General features: G+C 41.8%; 1 protein-coding gene across 1 annotated transcript in view; it reads left to right on the top strand.

Annotated features, from left to right (window-relative positions):
* Positions 1 to 228: 228 nt before the first annotated feature.
* The window catches only part of KIAA0930 (KIAA0930 ortholog), a 29,303-nt gene continuing 9,194 nt past the window's right edge, over positions 229 to 20,337 (top strand). The window contains exons 1-7 of the mRNA XM_005421033.3: positions 229 to 380; positions 8,210 to 8,317; positions 9,611 to 9,688; positions 14,502 to 14,603; positions 15,026 to 15,166; positions 17,325 to 17,519; positions 20,101 to 20,263. Of these exons, the coding sequence (XP_005421090.1) occupies positions 270 to 380; positions 8,210 to 8,317; positions 9,611 to 9,688; positions 14,502 to 14,603; positions 15,026 to 15,166; positions 17,325 to 17,519; positions 20,101 to 20,263 (898 nt within the window). The 5' untranslated portion in view covers positions 229 to 269. The remainder of the gene's footprint in view (positions 381 to 8,209; positions 8,318 to 9,610; positions 9,689 to 14,501; positions 14,604 to 15,025; positions 15,167 to 17,324; positions 17,520 to 20,100; positions 20,264 to 20,337) is intronic.

The raw sequence follows: 20,337 nt of genomic DNA, 5'->3' as shown, positions 1-20,337 counted from the left end.
CTAGCAAATACAAGGCCTAACATTTTCCCAGGGCCTACCTTTAACATTTTCCCAGGGCCTACTAAGCCTAACTTTCTTTCTAGCTCCCTGAATTTTGTGATTTTAAAATCTTTTACTGTCATGTGCACCACAGAAGCACTTTGAACTACAGTTCTGGTGTCGTGTTAAGCACAAGCTGAAGTGACACCCTCATTCACAGCTCTCATATCTCCTTTCTTCTGTGCCTCCTAGGGTGTTTCAAAGATGACCGTATTGTGTTCTGGACTTGGATGTTTTCAACCTATTTCATGGAGAAGTGGGCCCCCCGGCAGGATGACATGCTCTTCTACGTCCGTCGGAAGCTGTCCTATGTCACTGGGGAGAGCACAGAGGGGAAAAAGGTGAGTAACAATGTGTTTTAACTTGGGAAGCCTAAGGTAGCATGGGGTTTGGTGGTGTTGTGGGGTACCTGACGCATCTGAAGAATTGCAAAGCGAGGATGAGGAATTTCCAGCTCTGCTCACCACAAGATGTTATACAAAATCGGTCCATGAGGAAATACATGGTTAAGGTTGTGAATGCCAGGGGACGCTGCCTTGGCAGGGGGGCTGGACTGGATGATCTCCACAGGTCTCTTCCAACCCTAACAATTCTGTGATTCTGTAACATCAGCAGCAGGGTAAGTGAGGTGCTCTGTTATGGACTTGAGAAAATCAGAAATCTTGCCTGCCTTTTTGGAAAGCTGACTTTTGTTTCGCTTCTCAGTGATGATACTTTATAAACTCAAAGCACAAGTCTGTAGGAAGACAGGAAAAAAAGGAGAAGAGAGATGGTCACACTGCTATTTCTAGAAGAAAACTGGCTGAGATTACCAGAGTATTAGGAATGAACATCTGTTGGGTGTACTCAGTAGCAGAACACAAGCAGCCTCCTGGTGCTGGGATACAACAGTGACAAACAGCAGAGAAACTCCTGTACTCTCAGAGTCTTTACATTTAAGACAATGTAAAGAACTCATAAAGAACTATTGTTCCTTGCAAGCACAGTCAGGTGTCCTAGTGCTGCTGCACAGGTATTTTCCCATGAGAGATCTGAGAAACTTCTTAGCATTCCATGGCAGTTTTCATCTTAGCTGGGGGAAACAGAAGCAAGAGGTAGGATGGTTTTATTGGGAATTAAGTTTGGTGGATGTAGGAAGATAAATGGAGGAGGAAAAGACTGGGATTCATTTCCTGACATGTGTAAAAAATTGACACTGTTGTTGAATCACAGGTATTTGTGCATGGTGTCTGTGAAAGTGTTTGCAACCAGCTGTAAGAGTTCTCTGGGTTCATATGTGCTGGTGTAAAGAGTCACAGTTGTCAGCTCCCTTGAGAAAAAGATTCCAGAAGGTTTTCCCACACTTTTGATGAAGATAGAGAAAAAGGACAGAATTATCTTCTCTCTTCTCCCTGGCTCTCCAACTTACATCATGACAACCACTAAGGAGAAGATGGAAAAATATGGTTCTTTCTCTGTCAAGTCAGTGGTTTAGTCTTCAGCTAGTGTATTTGGAGCTTTATGACTTGTGGGGAAAACTTCCATCCTGATGGTTGTTTCAGTGACTATAAAAGCATCCCTGTTTCACATCAAATGATATTGTGGCTTTATTCAGCCTGGTAAAAGCATGGGTTGTTTAACCTCTTGTCCTCTCAACAAGGAAAGTGAATCTCAGAGACAGCCTCATTGCTTAAATCCATTCACAGACCACTGATCAATCTAACTAATTCATTAGCCTAAAGTGTCTGAAGCTCTTGTGGACAGGTGACAGTGACATAAACCCTTGTTTCTGCTCTCTCAGAGCATTATTTAAGCTTTTTTTAAAAGCATCATAAATAATTTTTATTTGTGAGGAGGTTGTATAAGTGGTGGTTACCACAAAATCAGCGTTAGTGAATCGTGTGCAGTGATAGCAGGGATGGGGAGTGGGCTTTTATAGCACACACAGCATTTTGTAACTCTCCTGTGGCTGGCTCTATTTTGCATGGCTTCTGAGAATTGAACCTTTCCTGTGACTTTCAAGTACTTCAATTGCTTTGTGAAACTTCATAGTTGGTGATTCATTGGCACTTGTTCAGCTGTCCTCCTGTTAGATTTCACTTGACTGCTTTGTAGTTCCAACTCCTCTTTTGTCTGATTTTTGAGCCTGCCCAGTGCAGTGAGACAACTACTCCTACACGCCAAATTATGACTCCATGGGTTTTTAATTTACTTTGTAGTTTTGGACATTCTTCCTTGAAAAATGATGCCAAAGTCGTACTGTTAAAGGGGAGGGAGATGGAGACTGATATCTGTAGGAGCTGGCTAGAAGTGCAAGCCTCCCTGCCACCCACCAAGCTGTGCTCTCATTTAGCTTTCCAGGGGTAGACTGAAAAGGCAAGTGAAGAGCTCAGAGTTGTTTGGGGACATTTAGGACCAGAACTGGATCTGTGCTGTTGGCTCCTGCTTTATGCCAGGCTGAGTCAAATGGTCTGGTGATGATTCCTTCATGGACCACATTGAGGATGACTTTGTAGTCTGGGTGTACAGTGAAGCAAGGTCATTGTAGTTCTTCCACCAACACCACTACATATTGCTCTGTGCTTAGCTGGCTGCTGCAGGTTTTGGCTGAAGAATTCTGGCAGAGGTGACTCGATGCCATGTCAGCCCAGAACATTAGTTTTTCTTAATGAAAATAAGATCTGTGCAGCTTGGAGGATAGCAATCATCATACTGATGAGAATGACAAAAGGGGCTGAGTGGGGACATGCTGTTTGTCTGAATGCTGACAATGGTGGTGTTTGTTTGTGTCATTTCCATGCCCTGGTGTGATGGTGTGTGTCAGTGGGGAACAAGGGTCAATGAATCCAGTGGTTCCCAGGCTTTGGTGCCTGAACTGTCTGATTAAAAGTAGCTCCTGCTTGTGGATTTGGGTTTTTCTGTGCTTACTGGAGCTGGAAGAGTGTTGGCAATAACATTTGGTTTTAAATTGAAGTGTAACAGAGGATAAGCAGAAAAAACCTGATAGGATTGAGATGAGATGTTCTGCTCAGTTTTAAAACTGAATGAGAAGGGCTTTGGATGAGTCACAACAGCTTGAAGTAATAAATTGTACCATTTGCTATGTCCAGTAGGTGCTGATGGTAAACTTCTCTACCAACATAAATTTTACTTTAAAAGGCCTTTTAAATTATCTGCTTTGCACTCTGCCTGGTCTAAGTGACTTTCCATTTGCTTCTCTTTTCCTTCCCACCAATTTCTAAACTGAGCATAGATGGGTGAAACAGCAATTAAGCTCCTAATATGTGAATGCCAGGGCAGAACTTCCATATTGAATTCTGAGCTATATCCACTACACAAACTCTTGGATCCCAGAGAAGTACATTTAATTCTGTCTTTCCTTGGCATGTCACAGTAACACTCTTGCATGTTTTTCTTGCCAAGTTTTGAAGATACATCTTCTCTTGGTGTCTTGTATCGGGTTCTTTGCAGACCAAGGCACTGTGTAGTGTAGCTTTTCACAAGGTTAAGGAATTTAGCAGGGTTTTGTAAAGTGGAATCCCTTTGACTTGTCGCCCTTTATTAAGTCAAGACTCAAAACCAGCTTTGCTGCTGCCTCTCATGCCAGCTGATGTGACCTATTGGAAAATGTAAGCCCTGATCCTCACTTCCAAAGGGTCTTGGACATTTCAGGTTTGAAAGGTTAACATGGTTGGACTTAGGATTATGATTTTAAAATGGTGTTAGGTCAAGATTGAGTTTTCTAATCTTTCTGTAGAGAGCAGCTTTGCTTTCTCCTGAAAATCCAAAAGATGCAAGTATACAGTGTTACACAGACAGCTGGGGAAGAAAGAAAAAACTTCAGTGATAGACCAGCAAGTTGTATTCTGCCTTTCACTGTGCCTTGTCACCTGAAAAGGTGCCATATCTATAGAGCAAAGCAATAAAAAAGATAAATGTAAGATACCCTGGGCATATGTTCTGAGCTTGCCTGGATATTGGAGTAGTTCCTATTTTCTTCAGCATCCTATGAATGTGGAGGAGTAGAGTTGCTACCAAATGCACAGGATAGTCACTAGGCCTGTTAAGTCTCCAAAAAGCTTAAACTATTGGTGTTGAGACTGCAGCTTCAGAGATAGAACTGAACAGAGCCATGGTGTGTATGTTATGTGCATCTGGACCTGTGACTCAACAAATATGACTTGTGGTGTGACCAGTCAGTTTCCAAACTCAAATTACTTCAGGCACATGGCTTGCACAGAAAATCACAGGATTTTCCTAACTGAATCTGTAAGTTACTGTCAATGTCTGCCTGCCTGGAAGATTCAACAACCTGAACTCAGCATCTAATAAAAATACAAGTTTTAAGAATCTTTCATTGCTGGTTCTGTTCTAGTGTTAAGGTCTTTTTCAACACTGCAAGCAAACAGAATGTCTCCAGAAGAGCCCTGTGCTGTACTTCATGGCAGTCCCCTGCCACCACCCAAATGCTGAAGAGAAAACAAGTGGCCAAAATTGAATCTCTTTTGCTGAATAGATTTCTCCTTGTTCATGGGTAGTATGAGGGAACAATTATTCCAACACATCCAAGTTGATACAGAATCAGCTGTTGTGCCTCAGTTGTTCCATTGTGCTGAACTTGCAGAGGTTTTGCTCTGGCTCCTGCAGAGTTCAACATCCACACAATGCTTTCATTTTGAAACATGAAAAAGGAACCCTGGCCTTATCAGATTGATACTCTGATTTTTTTTCTTTTTTTTTTTGTAAGGAGCTCAGTATCTTCAGTGTAAAGACCTTTCTTTTGCAGTTCCCCTTGCCCGAAATCTCTGTGCTTTCTTCTGCCACTTTGATTGTCTAAATGTGTGAGCAAGTGCAGCTGAAATTCTTTCACAGTATCACAGTCACAAAATTCCAGACTTAGGAAGGAGTGTGGGCTGCAAAGGCATTTTTAATGAATTGCTTTATATTGCTCCCAGTCTCTGAAGAACCCTTCTTAAGCAGTCAAACAGGGTGACAAGAAAGCCAGAATCAGATGTGATTTTAATATGAATGGCACTGAAATGTGGCAGCCAAGAAGATGCTCTGCTCTCTGCTACAGAGGGCAACTTCACTGGGAAGGGAAGAAGCCCAGACCCAGTTTTCCTATCTGATGAAATGTGCTGAATAATTCAGTATCAGAAATGCATCATATCTGTCTGAGTCACTGGGGGTTTGAGGGACAGAAGGGCACTGCTGGGCTAAGCTTGCATCCTGGAAAAGCTAAAAGTGTCTGCTTGAAGCTCCCCAGAAGCCTCATGAAGCCACTGGTTTATTAGAACACTTAGTGGATTTGATCTCTGGGTTACAGGCTGGTCAACTTGCTTATTAGAGGTATGTGAAGGTCTGGGTTCAGTGTTGAAATTAATATGCAATTGAATTGGAGCTTTTTTCCCATCCCATATTGGCACTCTGTTTGTCAATAACCAATTGGTTTTTTCCCCTTTCATCCGCTAGTGTTAATCTCTCACTGGGAGAAAGGGATTGTTGCAACCCTTTTTTGTTAGTGGAAACACTCATTCCAGAGTGTTCTTCTCCTAAACTTTTCTCTAAACCAAGACACTAGCACAAGGAAAAGTTCCCAAAGTTTGTGATCATTTGGTTGTACAGAGGGGTTGTGGGCACAGAAATCAAGCAGTTGACACAGAAGCAAATTTTTCAAAATGGGCGGTTTTTCTGCAGCTGAACTTTGCTTCTTGCACAGTTTGCAGTTGCTTTATTGCAGTGGGCTTTGTTTCAGCTTTATAGCTATGGTGGGTGTCGAGTTGCCATAGCTACTGGGCATTATGCTGCCTTTATGTGGGCTCCAGAGTGTGTTCCAGGAGGATCAGGTGCAACTTCTGAATAATTGATAGTATCCAGAAAAAGGGAATAGGAATTTTGTCTTGGAAGCCATTCCTTACTCTGTGCTCTACAGTTACCACCAGTGAAAATTTCAGTAGCCATAATCCTAAGAAAGCTTCTCCATATAACATCTGAAAGAATCTTTCTTTTTCATTTTAGGACATTGTTGCATTGTTGAATACAGTTGTCCCCTTTGAGATATTATCTTGGATATAAATATTCCAGCTGTAACATCAGCTTCCCTGCATGACAGGACTTGGGAGTGCACCCTTCCCACAGGGCTTCTCTGCATGCTCCAGAAAATAGCAGGCTCCTTGGATTTCCTTCCCATTTAGCAGAGACAGGGATGTCACTGGAGAACAGATGCATGCGCAGATGGATTTTGATGGCCAACTGGCCAGCCCAGCCTGTGTTCTGTTCAGTATCTGTTCTGCAGCACTGCTGGGTACCAAATGGGGTTCTGCATGTCTGGAGCTTCCCAGCTTGTTAAAACACAGGAATCACAAGTCCTGGGATATTAGACATGCTGTTTGTTGGGGTTTCTTAGTGTGAGAAAATGCTTTTTTCCTGTGCCAAAGGGTCCAGGCAGCTCCTGAGATAATCTTTTTTTTTTTCCCTAACTGCATCATGCTGTTGACATGTATAGAGAGGGAAGCCAGGAGTGACCAGTGTCTCCATGTCTGGAGATGGGGAGCAAAGGAGCACAAGTTCTGAGGTGGTGCCTAATGAGAGGCTCAGAGGTGTCCTAAAAGTATTTTGTCAGCTTTATTTAAAAGATTAGCAAAGATTAACACATGACAGAAAAAATCCCAAAAGCCCAAGCACGAAACAAAAAAAGCCAAAACTGAGTATTCAAGATCTTCTTCGTATATATATATAAATACATAAATTGGTATGACAAGATCCAGAGGCTGGCAAAAGGAAAGCAGCTGAATTAAATGAAGTTGCACACTTGGAGCCAAGAGGATGATTAATCATTGGAATGAGTTCTCAAAGCAACGTATTTTCCCAGGTACTGTCCAGCCAAAGGTCGTTGAACTGGGGTTTTTGAGGAAGTAACATGGTGAAATATCCATGGCATGTGGGAGGTACCCCTGGCTGAGGTCCCTCTCCTTTACAGCTGTAGCTCAGGAACCCTGTGAAAACTTGATACAAAGGTGGCATCATGGATTTCAGCTCCAGAAGGGTCACTGATTTGAATGAGCAAATATATAGAATTCACTGGGAATAAAGAGTTAGTATTTACATAGTTGCTTCTATTTTCATACTTGCAGGCAGGCACATCTGATGTAGAGCCAGGTAAACAAGCACAAAGATAAGGCATAGCCAGGTGAGTTAGCAGCAGACCTGGAAAAGGCCCAGTGTCTCCTGGATTCCTGGCTGGGGCAGTTTTGTGTTCCTGGGAGGACTCAGCTGTGTGAAATCCAGCATGTTCTCCAGTCCATGGAGAGCTGTGATTCATGGAGATCCACTCTGCCCTGACCCACAGGTTGTACACCAAGGAATCCTACCCTGAATTGGTGCACAGGGGAAAAAATGGTTTAAAAAAGCCTTTTTCCTGTCAATATCTGTGATAGACTTGCAAGGCATTCCATGAAAGAGTTGTTGAGCACTGGCATTGTAGTTGCTGGGGAGAAGTTGTTCATGTGTGAGTGAATTTCACCAACAGAAAGAATTAGTGGCTGACTTCTGCAGAGAGAGGTTTTAACTTCAGTGTTATGAGGTGATTAACTGCTTCTTGGCTTAAAATAAAGGCTCCATGGATACTGAGACAGAAGAGACTGAAAAGGTGTCTGCTGTACACTTGGTTTTGCTTTCCTGGTGTTACTTAGAGTTGGGGTTTTACCCTGCCGTTGCTCAGTCCTGCCTTCTGTATTTTCACCACTTCTTTCCTTCAGAGACAGGATGGCTGTTGTTTCGCAAGATATTTCTGGAATTTTGTTCTTGTCATGTTTCTGTGCTTTTAAGCACAGAACTGCAAATATTACCTTTGTTTGGAGATGAATCTAAATTAGATTGTTTCCTTCATCTGCTCACATCTTTAGTTTTTTGCAGAAACTGTCATTAGTTTGTGTAATTCTATTGCAAATAAAATATCATGTATGGGAACCTTGGAAGAAATAAAAACAAACCAAAAGAAGAACTATGTCTACAAACCTTTTAAAAAATATTTCCCCAATACACTTCCACACAAAGCCTTGCATCATCAGCAAAATCTGATCCCGACAGAAAACTAGGAAGCTACATGATGTACAGCTTCTGATTGCAGTTTGATGTTTGGAAATAGGTACCTCTGAGTAATAGTTTTCAAAGAGATGTGGTATTTTCTTAGCAGGTTGAAGTTGAAGTTTACCGGAGAGATTCTAAGAAGCTTCCTGGCCTGGGAGACCCTGACATTGACTGGGAAGAGAGTGTCTACTTGAACCTCATCCTGCAGAAGGTGACAGGGATGCTTATCTAATTTGCACTATTTATGCACTTTGGCCTTTCAGAATCTAAATGAACCTAAACTGAGATGTTCATTATTTTTCAAGAGTCCTAATAGCTTTCTACAAAAATCTTTAACTGCATGCAGTGAAGCTAGGCAGAGTTTTGTGCTCTGTAACAAAGTTTTGCGAAAGGAAGGCTTCATCCAGTTTAATGTTTTTTGAGAATGAATGAGACTTAGATAAGCAGCATTTCCATTAGAGTTCACTGGTGCAGCTAAGAGAGAAGAGTATAAATGCAGTGTCATAAATTATACTGTTCTTCACAACATAACTTTGATAAAATATTTGGGGGTAGGAACATGAAGCTAGAACTAATTGTTTCTTTAATTGACTTATAGGTTGGTTGGTTATTGTGTGTGTTACATTATAGCTCAGGAAAGCTGATTACTGTAATCATTTGAGATCCCTTAAAGGTTTTGCTCATTATGATCTCAGAATGGGAAACTGTTGGCTCAGGCACACATCCTTGAAAATAAATTGTTTTCATTCTCTCTCCTTCCTCCCAGAAGTCTCTTTGCAGAACTTCTCTGCAGAGAGCAGTTTTTGCCTTTATTTGATGCTCAATAAAGCCAGGATGCATTTGCCACAGTCAGAATTCAGAGATGTTACTACAGCTGCTGTCTAGAGCTATTGCACTTGCTCTTTATAAGCATTTTCATGTTGTGTGGAAGGCTGTGCTTGTGTTTTCTGACCTCTCTAACATGTCACTGCTGTACATTAGTGTCTCTTTTTCCTGTTCAAAGGGAGGAAATCTTTTCCATTTCTATCCTAAAGTGTGCTTAGGGGTTTGTGGGGGTGGGTGTGTGGGTGTGTGTGTGTGCTGCTTATTCCCCCAGCTGAAATTAAGCTCGTGATAAACAATATTGGCAGGACTTTCCTTACCCATCAGCTGAGCATTTCAACAAGAAGCTGTACAAGAGATTTTGGTGTCACTGAGTTAATGAACAAACACAGGTTCCAACCAATTGGTTCCAAACCCCTTGGTTCCAACCAATTCCTTTCCCCCAGTAAGGAATGAAATACTAATAGGTTTAAGTGGAAAAAATAACATTTTATTATGAAAATAATAAAACAATTGTAGGTGGTTCAGTACACTAAAGAGAGTAAAGAAAATGGCAACACCAAAATACCTTAGTTTTTAGACAGCTAAAAAAAGGAGTCAGAATGTGTTCTGCTTCATGCACATGAATGTTTTGTTTTCCCAAGTCTAAATGTTCATTTCTCTGCCTGGTGCCCTGTTCCAGCTGGATTATGTGGTGACCTGTGCTGTGTGCACACGCTCTGATGGAGGAGATATTCATATTCACAAAAAGAAATCTCAGGTGAGCTTCCCCTTCTCTTGCTTTGCATCAGAGGTTGGTATCCCGTATTACCTAATCCGAAAAACTGCTCCAAAACTGGGGTAGTGGTTCTCAGGCTGTAATCTGGCAGTTTCATCCTCCTGAAGCATCTCAAGTCTTTGTATTGTGATATTTCTTGCCAGTTATCTAGATTTGAGATCTAAATGTCCTTTATAGTGCCTCTCAAAGAATTGTGAAGACCCCTGCATGCTTCAGGGTGTGTATCTTTGCCTGCTGGATTTAGGGGAGAGAGGGAAGGTGCCAGGGGGAGGAAGGAATATGATGCCCAACTGTTCCCCAGTCTGAGACTAAACCTGAAGTTGTATGAGATCTGTAATATGAGGAGCCTTCAGGGTAAGCTTCTAATGTAGAGCTGCTAAATGGCAGGCAATTTACTGATGACCAGTTTGGTTTTTTATTATTTTGCAAGATTTTTGGTCTCTTAAACTGCTCATTCCTTCCACAGGCTTTTATCTTTTGTGTGTAGTTAACCCGTAGTGGAAGAGACTGAATAACAAGGATAAAGGGGATAAGAACAAGAAACCTGAGACTTCCCCACTCAATTTCAATTTGCAATGTAGACCTTGCAACAACTTATGCTAGCTAGCAGAAATTCTTCTTTTAAAAGGCTCCTGTTGCATTTAAATGGCTTTTTCTCCCAGGCTTTCCATTCCCTTAGTTCATGCAGCTGCTTGTGTGGCTTTACTTAAATAATCCAATGCTCTTGAGTTTTTAATTATGTTTAACCACTTTAAAAGAACTTTTGCTTTGCCTACAAACAGAACTAGCAATGCTGATTATTTTCTCTGTGATTTACATTGATTACACATAATTTTTTTTCTTTAGAGGCTCTTGAGATGCCACTTTGCCATGCTGATTCAAGCCTGTTATTTCTCATTGCTTTTTTCTCTGTTGGCCAGTCCTAATTTCACCACAAGTTAACTTCTGCAAATGTTTTTGAGAAAAATATGTAAATATTATTTGCAGATTTGAAAACTAGGAAGAAGAAGATGAGGGATATGCCGTTATTGCATGTGAGCAGTATTTAGAATGAAGAGGAAGTTTTTTGTTCCTCCTTTCTAGATGCTCCTACTGTGGGACTGCTTATGAATTGTTGTCTTCCCTTTTCCACATAAACTTGCCAGTACATACCAGAAACATTTCAACATCATTGTGTTGATCTATAGAGAGGCAAAGGCAATTCCATATGCTGTGAAAGTGCGTGTTTGCAGTTGGGCATTTCATTGTCACATCCACTGTTGAGGCTTGTTGGTTTTGAATGAAGAAGATCCAGCTTGTTTGGATCTGCATTTCTGCTCTGATGGTTCTTGCTTTAGAAAATGTGTCTTCTCCTGCCCATATGCAGCCAGATGTCGATGGCCTAAGATTTGCTGTCCTACTTGAGACCTATGACAAATCTACTCTGCTCACACAAGTGAGTGCCTGTGGCATGAAGCCAGTATGGAAAAGGCTGACTTTATTTTGCAAACTGCTGGCTTGACAATAAGATCTCCACAAACTGTATTTTCCTCAGGTGTGCCTGACTGGAGATGAATTTGGGAGGGTGTTTTGTTGTTCACTGGCTGGTTTGAGGAGCAAGAATGCCTGGAAAAGGTCCTTGTTATAGGCATTGGTGTAGGTAGCATTTTTGAGGAGTCTGATTGCTTTCTAATGATGTTTCTGGTCTTAAACCTTTCTTTTTAACTCTATTCAATGTGCATAAAGTCTGCATAAGTGCAAATAAGGAAAAGCAACCCTCTCATAATTATCTAATATCCTTAATTATGTTTTGTGTTGAATGGTTTGTAGCAAGAATGTCACAAGCTTGACAGCCTGGTCAGATCCGTAGCTTTTGGCATGTTCGCAGTGGGCTGAGATTTGACAGGTTTCTTTAAGTCAAGGCTTTGCTTGTAAACAATTGTGGAAGCAAAGAAATCTGCTTGGTATGAATTCCTTCTTCCTCCTATCTACTCATTAATATTTTTGGAATGATAAAATCTAAAGCTTTCTGCTGTTTAAACAAAGTCACAAACAAAGTCGCTAAAGGAGTTCAGGAATGGCTTGGGAGGGAGAAATGTGCAAGAGGAAGCATAGTGATAGGGAAAGAAACAGAAGCAGAAGATGCAGATGAGAAACCAAGTCCTCCTGTGAGCCATTGTCTTGGTTTTGTCACCAAAACTGCGGGAAAAGCAAAAACTCTTCAAAAACCTTTTTAGTGTTAGAGAATCAAAGCATTACTTTATTCTGGCCAGGATGTTGTCCTGGCCAGGATGTGCAACAGAAATCATTTCACCCACCCATTGCCTGGGACTAAAGTGATTTCAGCTTTTGTTGTAAGTGGGCACTTTGAAATGAGTAAACTCCCCCTTGGTTCCAACCAATTCCTTTCCCCCAATAAGGAAGGAAATACTAATAGGTTTAAGTGAAAAAATAACATTTTTTTTATGAAACGGACGCCAACAGTCAGAGGGAAAAAGTAAATAACAGCTAGATACCAAACTGCTATAACTCAAAACCCCGTTTTGAGCAAAGAGAGACCCAAAATGCCAGAAACGCCTGTTCCCAAAATGGCGCCTGAAGGAGGCCAAGGGACAAAGGGAAGATGGCGTCACACCAAGATGGTCCCTCCCAGGTGACCGTGTGTCCCCGGGAACAAAGTGACAAGATGGTGGGGTTATAAACAGGAACACACTCGTGGAACTAAAGTGATTTCAGCTTTTGTTGTAAGGCCTAAAGCTTGGAGGGCCTGTGGGTCAATCAGGAGCGTTCCTGAAGGGCAAGGATGCTGCAGCGCCGGGCCTGGATCTTCTTCCTTTCTTGAGCAGGGATGTTCCTGATGTTCCACAGTCTCACCACCTTGGATTGCCGCCTTTTTATCCTGTTTTTTGTCCCTTTGGATTGGTTTCTGTTGGGATCCTTCATTTCTATAAAGGTTTAAGGTGCTTGATTGGCCCATTACAGTTCTGTCCAGGCTGGCTCATTTTTTGCTTGAGGGGGTGGTGCACTTTACTTAGGTGCAATACGGTATGTTGAATACCGTATTTCTTCTAACTCCCCCTTTACAATATAGCAGACCAGACTTTTTAACAGCACATGCTTAACAATTATTAACTATTTCACAACAGTTTCCAACTATTTTTGACAGTGACAACCCCTGCCTTCCTCCTGCTGCTCGTGGGCTCTGCCCCCGGCTGTGGGGTGAGGGAAAGGACCGGCCTGTGGGCACTGGCACAGCATGGCCTGGCCCCCCAAACTCGATGGCTTTTTTTTGGCACTGCAGGGAGAGTTCTCAAAGTTCACTTCTAATAGTTTCTAGTTGCAAAATGCAATTTCTACAAGTAGCTACAGTTGCAAACCTAAAGCTGCCATGAAAGAGAGAGATTCTCCACAGTCTTCTCTCCTGGCATGGCACAGCACATGGCCTGGCCTCCCGAACTCGCTCGCTTTTTTTTGGCACTGCAGGGAGAGTTCTCAAAGTTCACTTCTAATAGTTTCTAGTTGCAAAATGCAATTTCTACAAGTAGCTACAGTTGCAAACCTAAAGCTGCCATGAAAGAGAGAGATTCTCCATAGTCTTCTCTCCTGGCATGGCACAGCGTGGCCTGGCCTCCTGAACTTGCTCACTTTTTTTGTCGCTGCAGGGAGAGTTCTCAAAGTTCACTTCTAATAGTTCCTTGTTGCAAAATGCAATTTCTACAAGTAGTTACAGTTGCAAACACAAAGCTGCCACGGAAGAGAGAGGTTCTCTATTCTCCATAGTCTTCTCTCCTGGCATAGCCCAGGATGGCCTAGCCCCCTGAACTTGCTCACTTTTTTTGTCACCTCAAGGAGAGTTCTCAAAGTTAACTTTGAAACAGTTTCTAGTTGCAAATTGCATATCCTACAAGTAGCTACAGTTGCAAACCTAAAGCTGCCACAGAGAGAGATTCTCCATAGTCTTCTCTCCCGGCATGGCTGGGACTGGAGTGAGGGCTGCTGCAGGTGGGCACCTGTGGAATTTGCCCCCAGACAGCCCAGTATTGCTAACTGCAGTCTCCTCTAGACAAGGAAAAAAAAAAAAAAACCAAACCAAAATGAAGACAGAATGAAAACCAGGAAGGAAATAGTTTGCCTGAACAAAGACCCAGTAGCCTGCAAAGTGAATATTACACAGCCAAGGGCATGGAACCTGCCTCCACACCAGTTTCAAAAATGCCTGTGATAGCTCCCCACATGCAAGGTCTGCAGCTGTAAGGTCAGAAAGATACAGTAACAGGTTTAGGGTGCAGATAGATGTGGAATAAAATAACATTATGAATCACCCCAGGACGGCCACGCTACCCTTACTGAGGGAGGTTGATCTTAGTGTGGTTCTAAGTAAACAACAACAAATTAAAGTAAAGGTGTTGGGTCAGCTGTTTCGTGGTAATTTTCTTGCACTGTGGCATTCTACTTTGCAGCGCATTGCAGCAACTTAAAAGCACCTGAAAGTGGTGGTGAAAAAGTACTATGGTCTGCTGTAGTATAGTGAGAGGTCAGGTACACACAGGGACATTTACTGTGAATTAATGAGGTTTTAATTACTTGTATGTGAAAGGATTTCTCAAGTGCTATTATTGCAAATCTGGCTTTAGTCAGAAACCAGCTCAGCTGTGCTTGCAGGATGTCCAGCATCTCTAGTGTAAGTGAGCAGTGCCAGCCTGAGGTAATTACTTGCCTTGTAAAATACTTTTGTAATTACTTACCTTGTGTTTGATGTGTCTGTTCCCAAGCACATTTAACTGAGAGGTGACATCTTCTTCTGCATCTTTCTCAGCAAGTGTTTGCCTCTCCAAGCAAACACCCGATGGACAGTAAAGGAGAGGAATCAAAGATCAGCTACCCCAATATATTCTTCATGATTGACAGTTTTGAGGAGGTGAGTTCCTTGCTGCAGCAGCGAAGTTTTATCCCATTCTAGTCTTATGTCCTGATTAGCTGTTTTCTTGTACCTTTTGATCAAATGTTTTGGGTCAGTTGAGGGTTATTTTCTGCTAGATCTTAATTTATTTAACCTTCCTCTCTCTTTAATGTTTGAAATCTGATCTTAAAGCTGGATTTTGGCATTGGTGTTGATGATGGGCTAAAGCATGACAGGCTGATGTGAGAGCTGCTCATCTCAACAAGTGATTTGCTGTGTGCACTGCCTGGAGTCTGTTTTTGAAAGGCTGGGGTGGAACATTCTGCTCCCTTTCAATTTATATTGAAACTTCCTTGGGCATAAGGACAGCCATGGGAATCTGAAGGTATTTTGATTTGAACAGCTTTGCATCAAAGTGTTTCATCTTGCATCTTTGGCAGGTTTTCAGTGACATGACTGTGGGAGAAGGAGAAATGGTCTGTGTGGAGCTCGTGGCCAGTGATAAAAGCAACACCTTCCAAGGGGTGATTTTCCAGGGGTCCATCCGCTATGAAGCACTCAAGAAGGTCTATGACAACAGGGTAAGGAGCTTCTGAAAGACAATGTCCTTTGCAGCAGTGGTGCTCTGACTAGATTTTCTTTGTGGCTGAGTCTGTCAGCTTTTTGTCCTGTTAGATCAGCTACATCATAGTCTGTCCTTTTTGGCTTTGCAAGTTAGCTGAAAGCTGCTGGTTTTGGCTCAGATAACTGAGGGTATTCAGACTGGGAATATTCCTCTGCTGTTTGCCAGAAGGAGGGAAGGGAGGGATACATAGTCAAGAGTGTGACACAGGAATGGACCTGAACAACAGTTCTTGGAGCCCCTTCATTTTCTTGAAAAGTCACAGATATTTCTGTGTTCAGAGAAGGTATGATTTCATGGGAGATTTTAAACTCTGGTAACTACCTTGTGATAAAGTGTATATTTCTTCATTGTATTTTGCACTTGGCTGTATTCAAAAAACCCCTGTAGTCTCATTGCCGCTGAGAGAAGCTTTCTTTGCTTTCTACAGAGACATGAAATACCAGCACTTTCACCTTCAAATTCAGTACTGAGTGCTGAAATCAAGAACTTCTCAAATGGTTTATTATGACGACAATCCTGAGAGGTTTTTAGAAACAAGCAAAAGAAATTCTCACAATATCTACTGTGTCTCTAAATCTCTCTTTGTCAGGAGAGTTACTGAATAATTTCCCATCTCCCTGTTTTAAATGTGAGCCATTGTATTCTTCCAGCAGGTTTCTGAGAGAACATGAAACAAAAGTTGTTTCTCTCCCACCATCATCTTGTGGCCTTACACCATCAGCAGCTGGGTTATTGAAATAAGTGGGAATGCAGAATCACTGAAGACAACATAAAAAGAAAGCCCTGCAGTGGAAAGATAAGATTTGATGTGGTAAAGTCACCCTATAGCCTAGGAATGTCCTGACTGACCACACAACCACTTGATATTATTTTGTTAGATGAAATAAAATTGTTAACTCTTCAAATATTTCATCATGGCCAGAGGCAAAACTCGAAATTTTACCTTTTTTTTTTCACAGAACAGGAGTGATCTCTATACCTTTGAAGATTATTTGATATCAGTTGTTTCAGGGAAGGTTTAAATTTAATACTAGGAAAAATTCCTTTACTGGAAGAGTTGTCAAACACTGGAACAGGCTGCTCAGGGAAGTGGGGGAGTCCTCAGCCCCTGAGATATTTAACAGATGTGTAGATGTGACACTTAAGGACATGATTTAGTGGTGGGCTCAGCAGTGATGATTGGACTTAATGATCTTAAAGGTTATTTCTAACCCAAATTATTCCAGGATTCTGTAATTCTCACTACTATACAAGCTGATGAGCATCTTGGGCTTTTCCTAAACTGATGAAAATTGCAATAAATCACTTAAACTTACAGATAAAAGCTGAAAACTTAAGGCATCATTTTCACTTAGGAAAACCTTGACTGTTTTCATATTGGTCTGTTCCCTTTTTCAGTTCTCAGTTCAATTTTCAGTTCAGTTGTGCTGACTGGAAATTGAGCCCCTGTATCTGTTGAGGGGATTTAAAACTGTCAGGGTGTCCTGGTGAGCCATGCAGTGCAGCTTAGTTGTGCATGGAGCTGGTTCCTTATTTTTTGGCCATGAACGTGGGAACATAAAAATGTCAGAAATTACTTGGGACAAAGTAGTGACCCAGTTGTGGGGTGTGCTCTGCTGGTTTGAGGAATTTTGTGTGTATGTTTATTGGTTTTGAACTCGAATGAGTGCCCCAGCACGGGCTGCATCGAGTTGAGCACACGCCTGCCTGTGCTCTCAGTGCCACAGTGTGTGGGCCTGAATAAAAACCTTTTCTGTTGTGTGTATGTTTATTGGTTTTGAACTTGAATGAGTGCCCCAGCACAGGCTGCATCGAGTTGAGCACATGCTTGCCTGTGCTCACAGTGTGTGGACCTGAATAAAAACCTTTTCTCTCATTGTGCCACTGCTTACTGTGCCTTTTGGGTGGCTGAAGGAGTTGTTTCTTCTCAGAACCTGTTTTTGTCTCTGTAAAATTACTTTATTTTTGAGATTGCTTCAGATTGTGGCTTAAATTAGGAATTATTATTCACTATGGTTCTGCCTTTTTCTTAGATAACTGCTTTCAGAGGATGTTATTTTCAACTGGCAGAGCTGTTATTACATGTTTTTCTCTCCTGTCTCCATGCATTGTAGGTGAGTGTTGCAGCTAAGATGGCTCAGAGAATGTCTTTTGGCTTTTATAAATACAACAACATGGAGTTTGTCCGAATGAAAGGACCACAGGGAAAAGGACATGCAGAGATGGCAGTGAGCAGAGTTTCCACTGGTGACACTTCACCGTATGGGACAGAAGAGGATTCAAATCCAGACTCCCCAGTGCATGAGAGAGTAAGTAGCAGACAGAAATACTCTCTTAAGGTGAAGCATGAACATGCTTTATTCCAAAGACAGGAGGGCAGGCTATTGTAAATGCAGGGCCACCGACGAGGGGAGAGAGAGATGCATCTGACTCCGTCTTATCAGAAGGCTAATTTATTCCTTTATTATACTATATTATATTAAAGAATACTGTACTATACTAAAGAATACAGAAAGGATACTTGCTGAATGCTAAAGAGAGAATCATGAAAACTCATTACTCTTTCCAAAGTGGCACAGCTTGGCACTGATTGGCCAATGAGTGAAAGCAACTCACACCAGAATCCAGTGAAACGATCACCTGTGGGTAAACAATCTCCAAACACATTCCACACGAGCACAACACAGGAGAAGCAAATGAGATAAGAATTGTTTTCCTGTTCTCTTAGGCTTCTCTCGCTGCCTTTCAGCTTCCCAGGAGAAAAACCCTGGGTGAAGGAATTTTTTCAGAGAATGTGAATGCCACAACAGGCTGGAGCTGGACTTAACTCCCATCCAGGTTCTGCACTTAGGTTTGCCTGTGTGTAATTTGGTTGTGCTCAGTATGTGAGATGGATTCTTTAACACAGTTTCCCCTGAGCAAATGCTGAATACAGAGATGAGTGGATGATTCATACTTCTGGAGGAGTGCTTTGTTGAAACAACAGCAATCTTGATGCCAGGGAAACCAATGGTTCTGCCTTTTTTTCCTAGGGAAAAAAAAAAGTAGATTCCTCTTCTGTGCAGAGTGGGATTTACCTAGAAACGTGGAATTTGTGTATTATATAGGTTGCTTGCTAAGCCTCATATTAAGTGGTGCTTTTAGTTTGTGCCACTGAGGAATGCTGCCAACACAAAGCCTGTATAATGCTAAAGCAAAGATCATGGATCCAGATCCAGCATCATATTCATACATATGCTTAATTTTAATGCAGGTAGAATCAGAGCACAGATGCTGATTTGGCCTTTATTCAATCCTGAGCCTTATTTTCCATTGAGACATTTTACCTGGTTAATGGGGATTAGGCAACATGTCTTCAAAATAATGCACAAACCTGGGCTGGGTCAGTACCTGATGGAGTCTAGCATGGTTTTCTGTGTAGTGCAGCTAACCTGTATCATTTAAACATCTGCAGAACAGCTTCTAGAGGTCTCCATGCAGGCAGGGTGGTTTTTGTTTCTGGCTTGGTAAAAGGCATCATGAGCTACCAGCACAGAACTCATTAACTGGATGTTCTTGCTCTCTACCACAGAAATATAGCCAGAAGACATCAGGCCTGGAGGAACAACATGATTTTTTTGTCTCCAAGGCTTTCAGTGTCAGCTGGAAAATGTAAAATTAGATTTGATAATGTGTTACCACTGCTTTTTGCTAATGGCTTTAGCACTGATATGCCTGTTTCTGGTTCCTCCTACAGTATAATATGAAATGACTCCCAAATTAAATACAGAGACAACCACAAATTAGAAATTAAATGTTGGGAAGAGGATCAGTTGGGTGTTACAATGCCCTTCTTTTATTTAGCATTAGTGATAGAGGTACAACGTGGAGTAAGTTGTGGAGTGGAGTGTGTTTCCGCACTCAACCTGGTTTGGCTGCCATCATCACTCCATGTCCCCTCCCTCTGCATTTCTTTGGAGAGATATGACCAGTGTCATTTGCTGTCTCAGGGAGGTTATGGGATTGTTAAATTGACTGTGTGAAGAAAGAAGGACAAGATCAAAATTACTCACATCCATTTGCAAAGTAGTCTTCCCTTTTAAATGAAACTATTAAAATAGTTTGATTTTAAAATTATTAAAATAGAGTAAGCCAGTACATCAGCACTATGTTTCAGTTCTCTCCAAAACATGTGTACTTGGCTTTAATTGTAGTTTACTCAGTGGCAACTACTGCTCTGAAGGAAGGGTGTCTCCATAGTTTTGTCCCTAACTTGACTTTAACCACAGACAGTTCCATCCCTGTCATCACTTGGACTGACCAAATCTTCTGAGGCACCACAGCTTCACTTTCTCCTTCCAGTATTGAAACATGACACACATAAATGAGAACACTGTCTTAACTTCTGCCTCAGTGTGCTGGGCTCAGGAATTTGTGACCCTGCTCCCCAGGAACATTGACCTTCCACAAGGATCCCATGGGACAGCCTTCCCAGTAGGGAAACTGCTGCCTTGTGTGTGCCAAAGAAATGAAGATGCACATTTTGAGTGTGTTCAACAAAGTACATTCTTATTAAGTCTTCTGCATTTCAACCTGCAAAAATAAGATTGACATTCTTGGTGCCTAAATTACTAATTTTGTGCCATTATGACTGTAGATCCTTGTTAAAAGTGATCATCTGAGGAGAGAAGTTTTTCATTATTCATGTAACAGTTGAGGGTTGTGATATATCAAAATATTTTCCCCTTGATGAGCATCTTGAGGTGATTGTTCAGTTTAAATTCTGTAACCACTTTGATAAAATGGACCTAGATACAAGCCACCATTCTGGTTTTTACACATGTGATTGCCTTCTGTCACATGGAGGGAAAGCCGAGACTATCTCCAGCATTTCTTTTATTTCCCTTTCAGGTTACTTCTTTCAGCACACCACCAACCCCAGAGCGAAACAACCGCCCCTCCTTCTTCTCCCCATCCCTCAAGAGAAAAGTGCCCCGAAATCGAATTGCTGAGATGAAAAAGTCCCATTCAGCAAATGACAGTGAGGAGTTCTTCAGAGATGATGATGGTGGAGGTGAGAGAAGTACTGACAACTAAACAGACCTGTCTGTAAAGGGTACAGAGCTGTGGAAAGGGATCCCAGTGCAG

This window comes from Geospiza fortis, unplaced genomic scaffold, assembly GCF_000277835.1.
Source record: "Geospiza fortis unplaced genomic scaffold, GeoFor_1.0 scaffold10, whole genome shotgun sequence".
Taxonomy (NCBI): Eukaryota; Metazoa; Chordata; class Aves; order Passeriformes; family Thraupidae; genus Geospiza; species Geospiza fortis.
Note: the sequence above shows the minus strand (reverse complement) of the source record. Positions and strands in the feature narration are given on the sequence as shown.